The 18,853-nt window shown below is 41.8% G+C and overlaps 1 protein-coding gene across 3 annotated transcripts in view; it reads right to left on the bottom strand.

Annotated features, from left to right (window-relative positions):
• LOC139413697 (SLIT-ROBO Rho GTPase-activating protein 3-like) overlaps positions 1-18,853 on the bottom strand; it is a 73,276-nt gene that overhangs the window by 21,496 nt on the left and 32,927 nt on the right. Inside the window, exons 5-13 of one of the 3 annotated variants that reach the window (XM_071161372.1) lie at positions 17,036-17,221; positions 16,556-16,684; positions 16,049-16,270; positions 15,687-15,788; positions 12,913-13,110; positions 11,508-11,592; positions 9,296-9,323; positions 5,756-5,786; positions 288-348 (exon numbers count right to left, since the gene is read on the bottom strand). In XM_071161372.1, the coding sequence (XP_071017473.1) occupies positions 288-348; positions 5,756-5,786; positions 9,296-9,323; positions 11,508-11,592; positions 12,913-13,110; positions 15,687-15,788; positions 16,049-16,270; positions 16,556-16,684; positions 17,036-17,221 (1,042 nt within the window). Of the gene's footprint in view, positions 1-287; positions 349-5,755; positions 5,787-6,773; positions 6,925-9,295; positions 9,324-11,507; positions 11,593-12,912; positions 13,111-15,686; positions 15,789-16,048; positions 16,271-16,555; positions 16,685-17,035; positions 17,222-18,853 lie in introns of all 3 variants that reach the window. The other 2 variants (XM_071161371.1, XM_071161369.1) reach the window with 2 other exon arrangements.

Below are 18,853 nucleotides of genomic sequence, written 5' to 3' on the forward strand. Positions count from 1 at the left end.
ATGACGGAAACATATCCGGCAAACACACACGCAGGCAGGAACGCATACAGAGACACACAGACATGGACACACACAAACACACACTAAACTGAAACTTGAGTGTAGTATATCCACAGCCCAAACATCAGAAACATATTCTGTCTGTCCACTACATGGTAGTTTCAATATTCAATATTCCAATATGAGAAACTACATCACTGAGATCCAAAATGGAGGCTATACAGTAGTATATTCAACTACATGGACTACATACAGTAACTATCAATTAATTCCTGTGTTCCTCTTACCGTATAGATTGATGTAGCGGACACAGCTCTCAACCACCACTGGTATAGCCTGCCCTGAGTCCTAACAGAGAGGCAGAGTGAGAGAGGCAGAGAGAGAGAGGCAGAGAGAGAGAGAGAGAGGCAGAGAGAGAGAGAGAGAGAGAGAGAGAGAGGCAGAGAGAGAGAGAGAGAGAGAGAGAGAGAGAGAGAGAGAGAGAGAGAGAGAGATTGAGAGAGAGAGTTTGAGAGGGAGGGAGAGGGAGGGTTTTAGAGGTATGGAGAGAGAGGGATTGAGAGGGAGGGATTGAGAGGGATAGGGAGGGAGAGGTAAGGTAAGGTGACTCAACAGGTTATGAGAGTGAACAAAGCACATTAATAAATTAATTATCTGTCTAGGTACACAGAATGAATTATGTATAATCATGGCAACTACCATAGAGATACAATATGATTGTGTTCTCTTTAATTCTGTGTAAAATGAGTCTATTAACCAACTAATTGCATGAATAATGAACAAAGATAAGTACATTATCATATAACCATTTCATAAGACCATTTACATAATTTAAATATTAACTGAGAGACTTTCAACTCTCTGACTGAGCAAGCGCATATGGTCCGCAGAGGTGTGATTGTGGTGTTCTTCTGATACCCTCTGTTTCCTCACAAGGTTACCACCATACTCATAAAGACACTATACACTAAGTGTACAAAACATTAGGAACACCTTCTCTTTCCATGACAGATTGACCAGGTGAATCCAGGTGAAAGCTATGATCCCTGATTGATGTCACTTCAAATCAGTGTAGATGAAGGAGAGGAGACAGGCTAAATTATGATTTTTAAGCCTTGACACAACTGAGACATGGATTGTATATGTGTGCCATTCAAAGGGTGAATGGGCAAGACAAAATATTGAAGTGCCTTTGAACGGGATATGGAAGTAGGTGGTAGGTGCAGCAGTATGAAAGTCAAGAAATGCAGCGCCACTGGGTTTTTCAAGCTAAACCGTTTCCAGTGTGTATCAAGAGTGGTCTACCACCCAAAGACACAACTGTGGGAAACATTGGTCCACCATCCCCGTGGAACGCTTTTAACACCTTGAAGAGTCCATGCCTCAACAGATTGAGTCTGTTCTGAGGGCAAAAGGAGGGAGTGAAACTCAATATTAACAAGGTGTTCCTAATGTTCTGTACAGTCAGTGTATATTCATATATACCGTACCAGTCAAAAGATTGGACACACCTACTCATTTAAGTTATTATTATTTTTTTTTTACTATTTTTTTACATCGCAGAATAATAGTGAAGACATAAAAACTATGAAATAACACATGGAATAATGTAGTAACCAAAAAAGTTAAAAACCAAAAATACAAAATATATTTTATATTTGAAATTCTTCAAAGTAGCCACCCTTTGCCTTGATGACAGCTTTGCACACTATTGGCATTCCCTTAACCAGCTTCACCTGGAATGCTTTTCCAACAGTCTTGAAGGAGTTCCGACATACAGTGCCTTGCGAAAGTATTCGGCCCCCTTGAACTTTGCGACCTTTTGCCACATTTCAGGCTTCAAACATAAAGATATAAAACTGTATTTTTTTGTGAAGAATCAACAACAAGTGGGACACAATCATGAAGTGGAACGACATTTATTGGATATTTCAAACTTTTTTAACAAATCAAAAACTGAAAAATTGGCCGTGCAAAATTATTCAGCCCCTTTACTTTCAGTGCAGCAAACTATCCCCAGAAGTTTAGTGAGGATCTCTGAATGATCCAATGTTGACCTAAATGACTAATGATGATAAATACAATCCACCTGTGTGTAATCAAGTCTCCGTATCAATGCACCTGCACTGTGATAGTCTCAGAGGTCCGTCAAAAGCGCAGAGAGCATCATGAAGAACAAGGAACACACCAGGCAGGTCCGAGATACTGTTGTGAAGAAGTTTAAAGCCGGATTTGGATACAAAAAGATTTCCCAAGCTTTAAACATCCCAAGGAGCACTGTGCAAGCGATAATATTGAAATGGAAGGAGTATCAGACCACTGCAAATCTACCAAGACCTGGCCGTCCCTCTAAACTTTCAGCTCATACAAGGAGAAGACTGAAGAAGAAGTTTGGGCCTGCTTTTCTTCAGCAGGGACAGGGAAGATGGTTAAAATTGATGGGAAGATGGATGGAGCCAAATACAGGACCATTCTGGAAGAAAACCTGATGAAGTCTGCAAAAGACCTGAGACTGGGACGGAGATTTGTCTTCCAACAAGACAATGATCCAAAACATAAGGCAAAATCTACAATGGAATGGTTCAAATATAAACATATCCAGGTGTTAGAATGGCCAAGTCAAAGTCAAGACCTGAATCCAATCGAGAATCTGTGGAAAGAACTGAAAACTGCTGTTCACAAATGCTCTCCATCCAACCTCACTGAGCTCGAGCTGTTTTGCAAGGAGGAATGGGAAAAAATGTCAGTCTCTCGATGTGCAAAACTGATAGAGACATACCCCAAGCGACTTACAGCTGTAATCGCAGCAAAAGGTGGCGCTACAAAGTATTAACTTAAGGGGGCTGAATAATTTTGCACGGCCAATTTTTCAGTTTTTGATTTGTTAAAAAAGTTTGAAATATCCAATAAATGTCGTTACACTTCATGATTGTGTCCCACTTGTTGTTGATTCTTCACAAAAAAATACAGTTTTATATCTTTATGTTTGAAGCCTGAAATGTGGCAAAAGGTCGCAAAGTTCAAGGGGGCCGAATACTTTCGCAAGGCACTGTATGCTGAGCACTTGTTGGCTGCTTTTCCTTCACTCTGCGGCCCAACTCATCCCAAACCAGAGGTTGGGTGATTGTGGAGCCCAGGTCATCTGATGCAGCTCTCCATCACTCTCCTTCTTGGTCAAATAGCCCTTATACAGCCTGGAGGTGTGTTTTGGGTCATTGTCCTGTTGAAAAACAAATCATAGTCCCACTAAGTGCAAACCAGATGGGCTGGCGTATCGCTGTAGAATGCTGTGGTAGCCATGCTGGTTAAGTGTGCCTGGAATTCAAAATAAATTACTGACAGTGTCACCAGCAATGCACCATCACACCTCCTCCTCCATGCTTCACGGTTGGAAGCACACATGCGGTTATCATCCTATCACCTACTCTGCGTCTCACAAAGACATGGCGGTTGGAACCAAAAATCTGAAATTTGGACTCATCAGACCAAAGGACAGATTTCCACCAGTCTAATGTCCATTGCTTGTGTTTCTTGGCCAAAGTATATCTCTTATCCTCTGCAGCAGGGGCAACTCTGGATCATCTTTTCCTGTGGCGGTCCTCATGAAAGACAGTTTCATCATAGCCCTTGATGTTTTTTGCGACTACAAGTTCATGAGATTTTCCAGATTGACTGACCTACATGTCTTATAGTAATGATGGACTGTCATTTCTCTTTGCTTATTTGAGCTGTTCTTGCCAAAATATGGACTTGGTCTTGTACCAAATAGGCCTATCTTATGTATACCACCCCTACCTTGTCACAACACAACTGATTGGCTCAAATGCATTAAGAAGGGAATACATTCCACAAATTAACTTTTAACAAGGCACACCTGTTAATTGAAATTAATTCCAGGTGACTACCTCATGGAGCTGGTTGAGAGAATGCCAAGAGTGTGCAAAGCTGTCATTAAGGCAAAGGGTGGCTACACTGAAGAATCTCAAATATAACATATATTTAGAATTGTTTAACCCCTTTTGTGGTTACTACATGATTCCATATGTGTTATTTCATAGTTGTGATGTCTTCACTATTATTTTACAATGTAGAAAATAGTAAAAAATAAAGAAAAACCCTGCAATGAGTAGATGTGTCCAAACTTTTGACTGGTACTGTACATTATTCATTGGTTATCACGTGATAAAGGACAGAGGGACCAAGCAGGCAGAGAGATGTTGTTTAGTTAGTGTACACATACCACTAGAGGTTGACCGATTAATCGGAATGGCCGATTAATTAGGGCCGATTTCAAGTTTTCATAACAATCGGAAATCAGTATTTTTTGACACCGATTTAGCAGATTTTAAAAAAAATGTTTAATTTTTTTTTTTTTTTTTTTATCTTTATTTAACTAGGCAAGTCAGTTAAGAACACATTCTGATTTCAATGCGGCCTAGGAACGGTGGGTTAACTGCCTGTTCAGGGGCAGAACGACAGATTTCCACCTTGTCAGCTCGGGGGATCCAATCTTGCAACCTTACAGTTAACTAGTTCAACGCAATAACGACCTGCCTCTCTCTCATTGCACTCCAGAAGGAGACTGACTGCCTGTTACACGAATGCAGTAAGCCAAGGTAAGTTGCTAGCTAGCATTAAACTTATCTTATAAAAAACAACCAATCATAATCACTAGTTAACTACACATGGTTGATGATATTACTAGATATTATCTAGCGTGTCCTGTGTTGCGTATAATCTGACTGAGCATACAAGCATTCAAGTATCTAAATATCTGACTGAGCGGTGGTAGGCAGAAGCAGGCGCGTAAACATTCATTCAAACAGCACTTTCGTGCGTTTTGCCAGCAGCTCTTCGTTGTGGGTCAAGCATTGCGCTGTTTATGACTTCAAGCCTATCAGCTCCCGAGATGAGGCTGGTGTAACCCGAAGTGAAATGGCTAGATAGTTAGCGCGCTAATAGCGTTTCAAATGTCACTCGCTCTGAGCCTTGGGGTGGTTGTTTCCCTTGCTCTGCATGAGTAACGCTGCTTCTAGGGTGGCTGTTGTCGTTGTGTTCCTGGTTCGAGCCCAGGGAGGAGCGAGGAGAGGAACGGAAGCTATACTGTTACACTGGCAATACTAAAGTGCCCATAAGAACATCCAATAGTCAAAGGTTAATGAAATACAAATGGTATAGAGGGAAATAGTCCTATAATTCCCATAATAACTACAACCTAAAGCGTCTTACCTGGGGATATTGAAGACTCATGTTAAAAGGAACCACCAGCTTTCATATGTTCTCATGTTCTGAGCAAGGAACTTAAACGTTAGCTTCCTTACATTGCACATATTGCACTTTTACTTTCTTCTCCAACACTTTGTTTTTGCATTAGTTAAACCAAATTGAACATGTTTCATTATTTATTTGAGGCTAAATTGATTTTATTGATGTATTATATTAAGTTAAAATATGTGTTCATTCAGTATTGTTGTAATTGTCATTATTACAAATACATTTTTAATGTTTAATTATTTTTTTTAATCGGCCGATTAATCGGTAACGGCTTTTTTGGTCCTCCAATAATCGGTAACGGCGTTGAAAAATCATAATCGGTCGACCTCTACATACAACCCAAACATATTCACCCCTCGCCTGATTCTTAGATCTGTTGGTGCTGTCTTACCAACTCCTATAGCCATTGCCATTGGCAGAAAGCACAAACACATCTGGGACCAGGCTACTCATCCCTTCTATGACAGAATAACCAGAATACCTGGCTGCGGGTTCGGGTATTCCGTCTTCCCCTGGGGCAGGCAGAAAGCAGTGGCAGCAGCAGGATGAACAGAACAGAGAGGAAGAGAGGCAAGAAGAACCACAATAAGGTTAGAGAAGCAAAGGGAAACAGATAGGACCTCTAGAGGGAGGGGGTAAGAGGTCAAGCCTGAGAGAAGGATTGGGGAGGCCCGACAGGAGAGACCCAAGCTTGGGTAGGATGGGGCTGGGGGGAGGGGAGGGTTGGGGGTTCTGGTGAAGGCAAGGACGATGGGCCTGGGACTGTGGACAAGTGGCAAGAGAGGCTCAGATTTTACACCATGGTTGACTGGGGCAATTTTATTGTCTCTGAGAATACACCTGAGATGTCACTTGGAGGCACTAGGACCATGACAGTCTGACACTAACAGCCCCAGTGGACTCCACTGATGTGTACACACTCTATCTGTCAGTGTGCCAATGTTGGATCCTGACTTATGCAGAGGAAACGGCCCTGTGTGTTTATTTCCATAGCCTGACATGTTTAGTCCTGGGCCAACTGGCCTGTCACCAAAATGTGTTTAATGTCTAGAGTTCAGGGTTCAGGTGCTATAACATGGGCATTAATGTCATAAGCAAACCCCACGCGACCAGAGTCTGACTACATTTGATACATAAACAACCTTGAAACTTAGCTATGTGGAATTTACTCTTCTCCAGACCAGAGAGACAAACACTACATTTCCTAGCTGTCAAGCCAATGGACTGCGCAGTCAGACAAATCCCTATAGGAATGAATAGAGAGGAATCTCCGTTGTTTAGTCTATTTATTTAAACAGTTGTTGTGCCCAGCACAGGGCCATGAAAGAAGGGAAGTCAGTGAGCTAAGCTGAAGTTGGAGTAGACGAGAGAGCAGTCAAAGACAGAAAACAAAGGTAGAACCCCCAGAGCTGCTAGTAAAGATTGCTGACATTTAGACACACAGAGAGAGACCACATAGAGTTCAGTGAGGGGCCACATAGGGGCCAGTCAGTCAGTACCTTGATGAAGGCCTCCATATTGCCGTTAAAGAGTTTATGATTAAAAACGGAGCAAGGTCTAGGCTTCCGCATTCTCCTGGGTTTAGCGGGAGGAGTGGGGGGGCTGATGGTGGAGGAGGAGGTTGGTGAAGGGTGTGCAGATACACATGAACTATGATGAAAAACAACAAGGACTGAAACATGTATTTCATTCTGTATAATCAGTGGGATGTTTTTCTAGATACAGTTGAAGTAGTACTTTTACATACACCTGAGCCAAATACATTTTAAAAATTCCTGTCTTAGATCAGTTAAGATCACCACTTTATTATAAGAATGTGAAATGTCAGAAAAATAGCAGAGAGAATTATTTATTTCAGCTTTTATTTCTTTCATCACATTCCCAGTGGGTCAGGAGTTTACATACACTCAATTACTATTTGGTAGCATTGCCTTTAAATTATTTAACTTGTGTGAAAGTTTTGGGTAGCCTTCCACAAGCTTCCCATAATAAGTTGGGTGAATTTTGGCCCATTCCTCCTGACAGAGCTGGTGTAACTGAGTCAGGTTTGTAGGCCTCCTTGCTCACATACACTTTTTCAGTTCTGCCCACACATTTTCTATGGAATTGAGATCAGGGCTTTGTGATGGCCACTCCAATAACTTTACTTTGTTGTCCTTAAGCCATTTTTCCGCAACTTTGGAAGTATGCTTGGGGTCATTGTCCATTTGGAATACACATTTGCCACCAAGCTTTAACTTCCTGACTAATGCCTTGAGATGGTGCTTCAATATATCTACATAATTTTCCTGCCTCATGATGCCATTTGTGAAGTGCACCAGTCCCTCCTGCTGCAAAGCACCCCCACAACATGATGCTGCCACCCCTGTGCTTCACGGTTGGGATGGTGTTCTTCGGCTTGCAAGCCTCCCCCTTCTTCCTCCAAACATAACGGTGGTCATTATGGCCAAACAGTTCTATTTTTGTTTCATCAGACCAGAGGACATTTCTCCCAAAAGTACGATCTTGTCCCCATGTGCAGTTGCAAACTGTAGTCTGGCTTTTAATGGCGGTTTTGGAGAAGTGGCATCTTCCTTGCTGAGTGGCCTTTCAGGTTATGTCGATATAGGACTCGTTTTACTGTGGATATAGATACTTTTGTACCTGTTTCCTCCAGCATCTTCACAGGGTCCTTTGCTGCTGTTCTGAGATTGATTTGCACTTTTCGTACCAAAGTACGTTAATCTCTAGGAGAGAGAACACGTCTCCTTCCTGAGCGGTATGACGGCTACGTGGTCCCATGGTGTTAATACTTACGTACAATTGTTTGTACAGATGAACGTGGTACCTTCAGGTGTTTGGAAATTGCTCCCAATGATGAACCAGACTTGTGGAGGTCTACAATTTTTTTCTGAGGTCTTGGCTGATTGATTTTGATTTGCCCATGATGTCAAGCAAAGAGGCACTGAGTTTGAAGGTAGGCCTTGAAATACATCCACAGGTACACCTCCAATTGACTCAAATGATGTCAATTAGCCTATCAGAGGCTTCTAAAGCCATGACATAATTTTCTGGAATTTGCAAAGCTGTTTAAAGGCACAGTCAACTTAGTGTATGTAAACTTCTGACCCACTAGAATTGTGATACAGTGAATTATAAGTGAAATAATCTGTCTGTAAACAATTGCTGGAACAATTACTTGTGTCATGCACAAAGTAGATGTCCTAACCGACTTGCCAAAACTATAGTTGGTTAACAAGAAATTTGTGGAGTGGTTGAAAAACGAGTTTTAATGACTCCAACCTAAGTGCATGTAAACCTCCGACTTCAACTGTATATGCAGAGCCATATCTACAGCCACTATATACAGTACATGGCTCTAGATAGCTGTACATGTCCTATTCCTTCCCCTCCTCTCACAGTACAAACCATAATATTATTTTAACACACAAGTGGAGTTGCAGAGGAAGTATGCTTTGACTTTATCACAGCTGTTTCAGCCTAACCCTGAATAACCTGACTTGAATGACTCTGGGCAACTTATCAAATAAGTCAGTTCATAAAAACATGATTACAGTCCAAGCACATGAGTAATGACACAGAGAATAACAGGCCTGTGAGCTGAGGAGATATCAAAACTTAATGTCTCATAACTCTGCTACTACTGTTCATTCTTCTCCACTGACGTCTGTGGTTAATTTACAGTACTGTTCTGATTAGCAGATCCCAGTACAATACTGTAGTGTTTAACAAGGCCACTTATGGCCACTGTAGTGACTGACAAGTGACAGATCGTCTTACAGCCAGCTCATCTCCCCGTAGCTGCCTCATTGCAAACTCCAGTTTGCTCAGAAGTCTATTTATTCATCAACAGACAGACCACATCCCCTCTCCCTGTTTGGAATTCCAACCCTGATTTTCCAGAGAGGCTTGGGACCTGAACTGCTATTCACTTTAACATGACGTCATCTCCTCTATTTCCCAGAACACAGGAAGGATTTGACATGCTTTTATTCCACCTTTTTTCAGGCTCTTTTCTTACCGTGTTGTTCCATATTCAGCCCTTCCCCCTAAAAGAAAGGAGGGAAGAAATGGAGAGAGAGGGGGAGAAATAGAGCGAGAGAAAATTAGAATGTGTTTGTGTGTGTGTGCATGCTTGCGTGCATGTGTCTGTGAGAGAGAGAAAAGACAATGCTTGGACACATGGTTGAGTACATTCTGAGCCAGACCTGGTTGTCTACAGAGCTGGCAGATGGGGCAGACAGAAGCGAGGGGCGAGGGATGAAGGGCATTATGAGAACATGGGCACCTATTCAGACGGGCTCAATGGTGCGGGCTCCATGACCGCCTCTCTGAATCACATACAGCCAGCCAGGCAGCGATCATTTAGCGGTCGCCCTAGAAACCGTAGATAGAGAGCCGGAGGGGGCGGACCCTGCCAACTCAGAGCGGAATGTCAATGAAAGCAAGCATATCCAGGGACAACCGGGAAGGAGGAGGGAAGGTTGAGTGTGAGGAAGGCCACATTTGTCTGCATTGGGTTTGTGCAATTTAGTAGTAATTGTGCAGTAATTATATACTGTAACATGATACACTATATGATACACCTTTATATACATGAGTATATGGACACCCATTCAAATGAGTGGATTTGGCTATTTCAGCCACACCCATTGCTGACAGGTGTATAATATCGAGCACACAGCCATGCAATTTCCATAGACAAACATTGGCAGTAGAATGGCCTTACTGAAGATCTCAGTGACTTTCAACGTGGCACCGTCATAGGTAGCACCTTTCCAAAATCTCAGTTCATCAAATTTCTGCCCTGCTAGAGCTGTCCCGGTCATCTGTAAGTGCTGTTATTGTGAAGTGGAAAGACCCAGGTACAATAACAACAGCTCAGTGGCGAAGTGGTAGGCCACACAAGCTCACAGAACGGGACCTCTGAGTGCTGAATCGTGTACCGCATAAAAATAGTCTGTCCTCAGTTGCAAACTGCCTTTGGAAGCAACATCGGCACAAGAACTGTTCATCGGGAGCTTCATGAAATGGGTTTCCATGGCCGAGCAGCCGCACACAAGGCTAAGCGTCGGCTGGAGTGGTGTAAAGCTCGCCGTCATTGGACTGTGGAGCAGCGCATCCGACAAATCTGGGTTTGCCGGATGCCCGGAGAATGCTATCTGTCCCAATGCATAGTGCATACTGTAAAGTTTGGTGCAGGAGGAATAATGTTCCGGGGTTGTTTTTATGGTTTGGGCTAGGCCCCTTAGTTTCAGTGAAGGGAAATTGTAACGCTACAGCATACAATGATATTCTAGACGATTCTATGAGGAAGGCCCTTTCATGTTTCAGCACGACAATGCCCCTGTGCACAAAGGGAAGTCATTACAGAAATGGTTAATAGAGATCGGTGTGGAAGAACTTGACTGGCATGCACAGAGCTCTGACCTCAACCCCATCGAACAGCTTTGGGATGAATTGGAACGCCAACTGCGAGCCAGGCCTAACATCAGTGCCCAACCTCACCAATGCTCTTGTGGATGAATGGAAGCAAGTCCTGGAGCAATGTTCCAACATCTAGTGAAAAGCCTTCCCAGAAGGGTGGAGGCTGTTATAGCAGCGTAAGGTGGACCAACTCCATATTAATGCCCATGATTTTGGAATGAGATGTTCGACGAGCAGGTGTCTACATACTTTTGGTCATGTAGTGTATATCATCTAGTTACGGTAACAGAGGGGTTGCATACTACAGAAGAAACAAGAATACAAGATTATATGATGTCCCCTGATAACACTATTTGATCAGTGACTCGAATGGTTGAATTCAGGGATCATGTCATGTCTAATAAAACAGCTTCCAGCAACAAAGCCTCTGTCTGTCTGTCTGTCTGTCTGTCTGTCTGTCTGTCTGTCTGTCTGTCTGTCTGTCTGTCTGTCCGTCCACAACTAATCCCTGGAAATACTGGACCCAACTGGTTGGCTGCTGCTGGACCATCATACAATTTTCTGAAATAAATATGGCTAAAGATACAATATGGTTTATGGTGGTTTATGGTGGTTTATGGTGGTTGATATGGCAGTTAAGATTCCCACTAATTAACTACACAATTTCACAACAATGTTTGAACCATATTAAGACTCAAATTGGCAAGCTGCTGCTAGTGATAAAGGGAAGGTAATGACCCTATGAAGGGAATTGTGCTCCAGTAGTGACACAACAACGTTGTAACCATGTGAAGAAGTGCTCTCACCTTCTCCCAGAGTCTGCTTCAGTAGATCATGCTTGGCCTGTAGTTTCACGATAAGGTTGCTGCCATTCAGGTACTCTTTGAATTTCTATACAGGGCAAAAGAAAAGTAGATATGACATTTAGCGGGCACTTTGATCCAAAGCTACTTACAATACCTTCACAAAGTACTCACAACCTTGACTTTTTCCACATTTTGTTGTGTGACAGCCTGAATATAACATTGATTACATTTAGATTTTGTATCATTGATCACATAATACCCCATAATGTCAGTGTCAAAGTACAAATTAATAAAACATGAAAAGCTGAAATGTCTTCAGTCAAAAAGTAATCAACCCCTTTGTTTTGGCAAGCCCAAGTAAGTTCAGGAGTAAACATTTGCTTAACAAAACACAATCATTTGCATGGACTCACTCTGTGTGCAATAATAGTTGTTAACGGGATTTTTGACTGACTACCTCATCTCTGTACCCCACACATACAATTATCTGTAAGGTCCCTCAGTTGAGTAGTGAATTTCAAACACAGATTCCACAACCACAGAGACCAGGGAGGCTTTCCAATGCCTCGCAAAGAAGGGCACCGATAGATAAAAAAGCAGACATTGAATATCCCTTTGAGCATGGTGAAGTTATTAACTATACTTATCTAATGAAGATAGTGTTTTATTTTTCATTAGTAAAAAAAAACAACCTTCCTACCACTTTTACATTACAGAGTATTTTGTGTAGAGTTTTGACACATTTAAACACATTTTTTGTATGTGATCCCTACAGGAATTGAACCCATGACCTTACAAATAACACACTCTTACAAACTGAGCCACACAAGACCACACTTGTGATTGTAGGCTACAGTGACTACTGCTTTACGTCAGTACATCAAAGGGTTAACTTCTGAATTCATTTGCATGACTTGTATCACCAAAGCCTGATGCCAATAGCAGTAGAAAGAACTCATAACCAGGTTGCCTGTCTGAATTCCACAGGGCATAATACTGCAAATTGATGAACACTGGAGCAAGCCGCTAAACCTGAGTTGCTAAGTACTCTAATATCAGTATGCAATGCATTCATAAACATAGCAGACACTCTTTGTAAAGTTACTTCCAGTATATTTACAGTGAGTGCACTCATTTGTATTATGTGTTTGTGATTCCTGCGGGAATTGATACTATGACTGTAAAAATGAGACAGGACACTATAGTGTTAGCATTTGGAACGTGTTAAGTAAGATAAACCTGGATATCCAGCTACAATAACCACAGTGATCTTACCAACTGAGCCACACAAGACCTTGTCAGAGCCCTAGAGCAAGTACTTAATACCAGTACGCATTCATGCAAATAAAATTGAAAAGGCATTTCTAATGCATTTTAAGTGGTGTTGGTTGTCAGAGCCACTCACAGTGAAGTAGAAGCCCTCGGTCTCCTGTTGATTGGCTCGTCTCCTAGCAACGTTGACTTTGCTCATGTAGGAGTCGGACGAGGCAGACTTGACCGACTCAGTGGACTGGCTGTGTTGGAAAGCCTCAGACACATCAAAGTCCTCCACCGTCAGCATGTCCTGCAGTGTCTGCATGGTGGCATCCAGAGTCTTCCTCACCTATGAAAGACAAAAGGGAAAGAGAGAGTCATTTAGCTGGGTTACAACTTCAATATTTACTGTGTTTTCCCTGCACACAATTGGCAGGTTTCAAATGACCCAGGTTAATTCGACAAAAGCAATATTTTCACCATGTGTAATGGATATGGCCAATTTAGGATACATTGTCTGAAGATCAAGATTTTTTTTTATCCGTTCGACAGGGGTGGATTTTTATTTAGTCAAACCTTCCTTATTGTGAATGTTCTTTATGGGAACTGTGTTTTTTTTTAAATAAAAGACGATTGCCAAATCGTTATTTTACAGTGTAACTATAAAGCGCCAATTTAAATCTAAATGCCTACTGCTTGCAAAAAAAATGTTTGAACTATAGAAATCATGTTTCTTGACTTTCAAGAATGCCTGACTTACTACGCCTTGTTTTTCTGGTTGGCTGGATGCAAGATTCATCATCCAATTACTTCAGATCTACAGGAGTGCAAATGTCACCATGGCACGGAACATGGCATTGGCACATGAGAATATGAAAATGAAAATATTTGTAAATGATTGCATTCCATACATGCTGGCTTTCACAGGCTACCTGAGACATGAAACAGGTAGGTTGGAGGGCATACCGGCTGTGGGTAATTTATTCATGCACAGTTCCCCTAAATGGATCATGGAAACACTTCAACCACTACATTTTTATTTGACACTGAAGGTTTTCGAGATGTTTTAAATATATTTTTTTAGGTGTGACGTCTTTAGCTGTTTTTATCGACACAAGATAGTTCAATGGAAACCCACCCTAGCAGGCTATTGTCGCATATATTTTCTATACAAACTTTCTTAATGTTGACAAAAAATCCCTGGACAAGTTAATGGAAACATAGCTAATGAGACTTCAAAGACTGTAATGGGAAATGGAATGGTATAATGCTCTTTGAGGGCAACATTTCAAATTGAAGAACTAAATATCACACATGTGGGTTGTTCCAATTCAATTTGGTGCCTTTGAGTAGTCTAGCTTGGTAAAAAAAAAAGAAGTTTAATTTCATATAATTTTAACATTGTTAAACACCGTTAACTGTCAAATAAAGTTACAGGATTGACTAACAGGGTTGACAACGTCATCTTAAATCAGCCATAAATTCCCTTCTTGACAGGGAGAATAGAAGCTTGTTGTGTATGTATAACAGTGAGGGGCAATTGAATGCAAGCTTCACTAAAACATTTAAATTGAAAAAAAATGTATTGCCTGTCTATGGGTAACAGGTTTGACATGTTATGCTCGACCCACTCAGTTTTCCACTTCAGAATACCAGCAAATGGCCAAAGAGAGTAGAACCAGCTCACCTGCATTTAAACTATGGTTTGACTATTAGTTGTGCAATGTATCTTTTGAAAAAAAATATTTATAAAAGGAATAGTTTCACCATATTAAAATGAGATTTCAGTTCATGTAACATGGTTGAAATTAAAATGAGAGACATTCTTTTTTCTGTTCTTTTTTCCCTTAAAATGAATCACTAACATGAAATAAATAATAATCTTAAGTTATGACTTTGTCAAAGCAACAAAATAACATGGGCTTTACAATGATGGGGAAACCTTGGAGAAATGTTGGGTTTAAGTGGGGTAATATCTTCCTAGAAGTCACAGAGGATACACAGAGGGACATGTCAAAATGCTGAATTTTGGCACTTTAGCAAGTCTTTATTCATATTAAAATGTTTTCATGTGTTCTATATTAAAGGGCATTTAATATAACAAGCTTTTAAAATGCAATATTTGTGGACAATTTCTACTTATGTAACGGTTTTCATCCACTGAAGGAGAGGAGGACCAAAATGCAGCGTGGTTAGAGTTCAACATGTTTAATCAAGACCATACACGAGAACACTACAAAATACACAACAACAAATGTGAAACCCGAACCAAACCTAACTGGTGCAATGACACAAAGACAGAAGACAACCACCCACAAAGTACCCACAGAATATGGCTGCTGAAATATGGTTCCCAATCAGAGACAACAATAGACAGCTGCCTCTAATTGAGAACCAATCTAGGCAACCATAGACATACAAACGACCTAGAAAGGAGACAGCCCCATAAACATACAAAACACATAAATCCCCCATGTCACACCCTGACCTAACCAAAATAATAAAGAAAACAAAGATAACTAAGGCCAGGGCGTGACAACTTAAAATATCAAAGGGACGCAAAAGGTACTCGTTTCATGGAATTACCCATATACTAGTATGGATTCTGCACAGACACCAATCACTTGCCTAATATATATAATGTAAAGTTCAGTAAGCCTGGTAGGGGACATCTGGTTGCGTGTGTGAAGATAAATATAAATATAAATAGTGTTCTGTCCATGTGAGAGATACAGAGGAAGTGGCTGAATGAACAGAGCACCTCCATATTCGTAGGAGCGATATGGTGAAGCAGCAGAGGGAGGCAGGCATGCAGGCAGACCGCAAATGTTCCACAATTTTACCTACTGAACATGGCCTAGGTGGTGAGTTCACTGACTGATAATGAGACAGGTTTTGGGTTAGGGCCAGGGTTTTAGAGCTCACCTCCTCGTTCTCGATCTTGAGTGTGGCCAGGCGGGACTGGAGCTGGTGGTGACGCATCAGGAGCTCTGTCTGCACCGGCTGCTGGGCACTCACCTGACACACCTAGTAGTGAGAGTGAGTGAGTGAGTGAGTGAGTGAGTGAGTGAGTGAGTGAGTGAGTGAGTGAGTGAGTGAGTGAGTGAGTGAGAGAGAGAGAGAGAGAGAGAAAGAGATTGAGAATTTACAGTAGTGTTTGTTTGGGATGCCAGAAAGGAACTGACCCAAAGATGCTGGCATTGCTGATGCAAGCCACACAGGACCAGACAGAGGAAACACAGACATAGTGGGAGGCACAATCACCCCTCCAATCACCTCTCCCTCACCTCGTCGCCCATGTGTGGCTGGTAGTCGAAGCGGGCGGGCGGGCAGAAGATCTGGCTGTGCATGTCCATGACCCTGTGTTTGTCACCCCTGACATCCATGGCATCCACGGCACCCTCCAGCTGGTCCAGCCCCTCGTGGCGGGATGTCTCCAGGCTGTACTCTGCAGACAGGTAGGTCCTCAGGGTCCGTGCCAGGCTGGCATGGTAACCCAGGTCACAGCACTGGGGAGAGGCATGGACAGCATTACCACCATTGGGAATCCTTAATGTTAGTTACAGACCAATGGGGAGAGATGATGTGTTATAAGATGCTACTATGCTTTAATTGATTAAACTACTGTATTTATTTTTCATTGCAATCAATTGAACGGTAACTTAGAATAATGTGTTACAAGGTGCTAATGTGTTACAAGATGCTACTGATCTTTTGTGTATCAAATGGATGCATTTTTCCTGTGTATCTAATATTCTCACTTTGTTAGAATCAGCATGTACTGTACCACTCACGTCTATCATGTCAGAGACATCGTAGATGTAATATTTGGCCACCAGAGCATTGGTTGCCACCAGGTTCAACAAATAGTCATTCCGTGCTTTAGTGCACTTCAGCTTGTTTTCAGAGTACTTGGCCTGTCTCTGAGGAAAGGGAGAGAAGAGGGAGAGAGACAAAGACAGACAGACGGAGAGACAGAGAGAGAGCGAGTCATCCGTCAGTATACCATAGAATATCGATGTCTCTTTAAATGGATTTCTATACTAAAGATGTAATACAGTTTGTTCCATTTAAAGAAGTCTAATTTTATTAAAAAAAATGTGCATGTGCCATATGAGACAATAGAGGTCTAGTCTTACCATGGCAACAAAACCACTTAATATTTTTGCTCATTAGTGTATACATTAACTTATACATTTCAAAGGCTAATGCATCCAAGTTCTCTGAGCTTTTACATACATTTGGACACATACACACACAAGCCCAAGACACACCTTCTCCTTCATCTTCTCTATCTTCTTGACGGAGCTGCGTCGCTGTTGGCGGTCGTCATGGCGCAGGAGGCTGGTGCTGACATCATTGGCCTTGCCGATCTGCTTTTCTCCCTGTTTCTCCGCCTCCTTCAACTTGCTCTCTGCACTGATGCTCTCTGTGTGGTACATGTGGTATGTCTTCATCACCTGCTCAGGACAGAAAACATACATACAAAATATACATTAAAGTTAACTACATGCACACTAAGTTCACCAGAAGGTTCTGGGTCTAGACGTTTACATTGGTCATGAGGGAAACTCCCTATCTCAATGGAGTAACCACACAATAAACACCAAACTCACGATAAGCGTGAATATTTTGTAGAATTTATAATTTCCGCCAGTAGTTTGAAAGTAGCGCAAGTAGGTCCCAGAAAATTGTGCACAATTGTGTATGGCGTCATCCATTTCATGATATGTAACTGCACATGTTCTTTCTAAAAATAATTATAATAATTTTCGCTGCAATTCGTATGATATGTTATGAATTTTAATATGTACAATATGTTGTGAAAAAGTGCTTAAGATCCCATTCAATCACGTTAATGTTAATGGAAGATTGGTTAGACATGGATATCTAAAGAAGATTCAGCATATAAATCCACCTGTATATTGTACACTGAATAAGAACACAGAAAGACAGCTACTGTCAGATATGTTGTGGATGTATGACTGAGTGCTAAAACTAGGTTACCTCTCTTGATTTCCTTTCCCTTCACACGCAACTATATCATCCTATTTCTTACAGGTCTCCTAACAACTCTGATTTAAGTAATACATGTGAGGAAAGAGCAAGTGAAATCAATCAACAGGAAGTCTGTCATAGCCAGAGAACCTTTCCTCTAGTTACGTTACAGAGAACCTTTCCTCTAGTTGAGATAGAGAGAACCATTCCTCTAGTCTACACTCGAAAAAAAAAGGTTCTACAGTTATACTTATAGGATACTTCAGATGCGCTTATGGCACAAGCTGTTAGGTACTCACATAGTACTGGTTGTTAAAGAGAACCTTTCCTCTAGCTATGTAATAGAGAACCTTTCATTTTTCCTCTGACTGCTGCTGGGTGTCAAATCCTTGATTCTGACTGGAAGCCAGAAAAGGCTGGAGACATGTTAATGCAAAGCTCTCACATTGTGCATAATACATCAATACATTGCATAAAACATGTACAAATACAGAAATATCGATTTTACGTAAATATTCACACCCTTGAGTCAATACTTTGTAGAAGCAGCTTTGGCAGCGATGACAGCTGTGAGTATCTCTGGGTAAGTCTCTAAGAGCTTTCCACACCTGGCTTGTGCAACATCTGTCCATTATTCTTTTCAAAATTCTCCAAGCTCTGTCAAATTGGATAACTATTTCCAGGTCACAGATTTTCAGAACTGTAACTCGGCCACTCTTCTTGGTAAGCAACTTGTAACGGTTCTCCTCCTCTTCTGAGGAGGAGTAGGAGAGGTCGGACCAATTTGCAGCGTGGTATGTGTCCATTTTAATAAGAAAAACTGAACACTACAAAAATACTAAATAACAAAGTGAAACAAACGAAACGGTCCTGTGTGGTAACAAACACTAACACGGACCTCTCTACCCGCCTCCGTGGCCTCTTTAATGCGGCGACCCTCGCCGCCAACCTCGGACTGGGAATCCAAGCCACGGGTCCCGAATGGACGGGAGATTCCGGCAGCACCGGACAGACAGGAGATTCCGGCAGCACCGGACAGGAGGGAGACTCCGGCAGCTCCGGACAGGCGGGAGACTCCGGCAGCTCCGGACAGG

This window comes from Oncorhynchus clarkii, chromosome 7 (genome assembly GCF_045791955.1).
Source record: "Oncorhynchus clarkii lewisi isolate Uvic-CL-2024 chromosome 7, UVic_Ocla_1.0, whole genome shotgun sequence".
In the NCBI taxonomy this organism is placed as follows: Eukaryota; Metazoa; Chordata; class Actinopteri; order Salmoniformes; family Salmonidae; genus Oncorhynchus; species Oncorhynchus clarkii.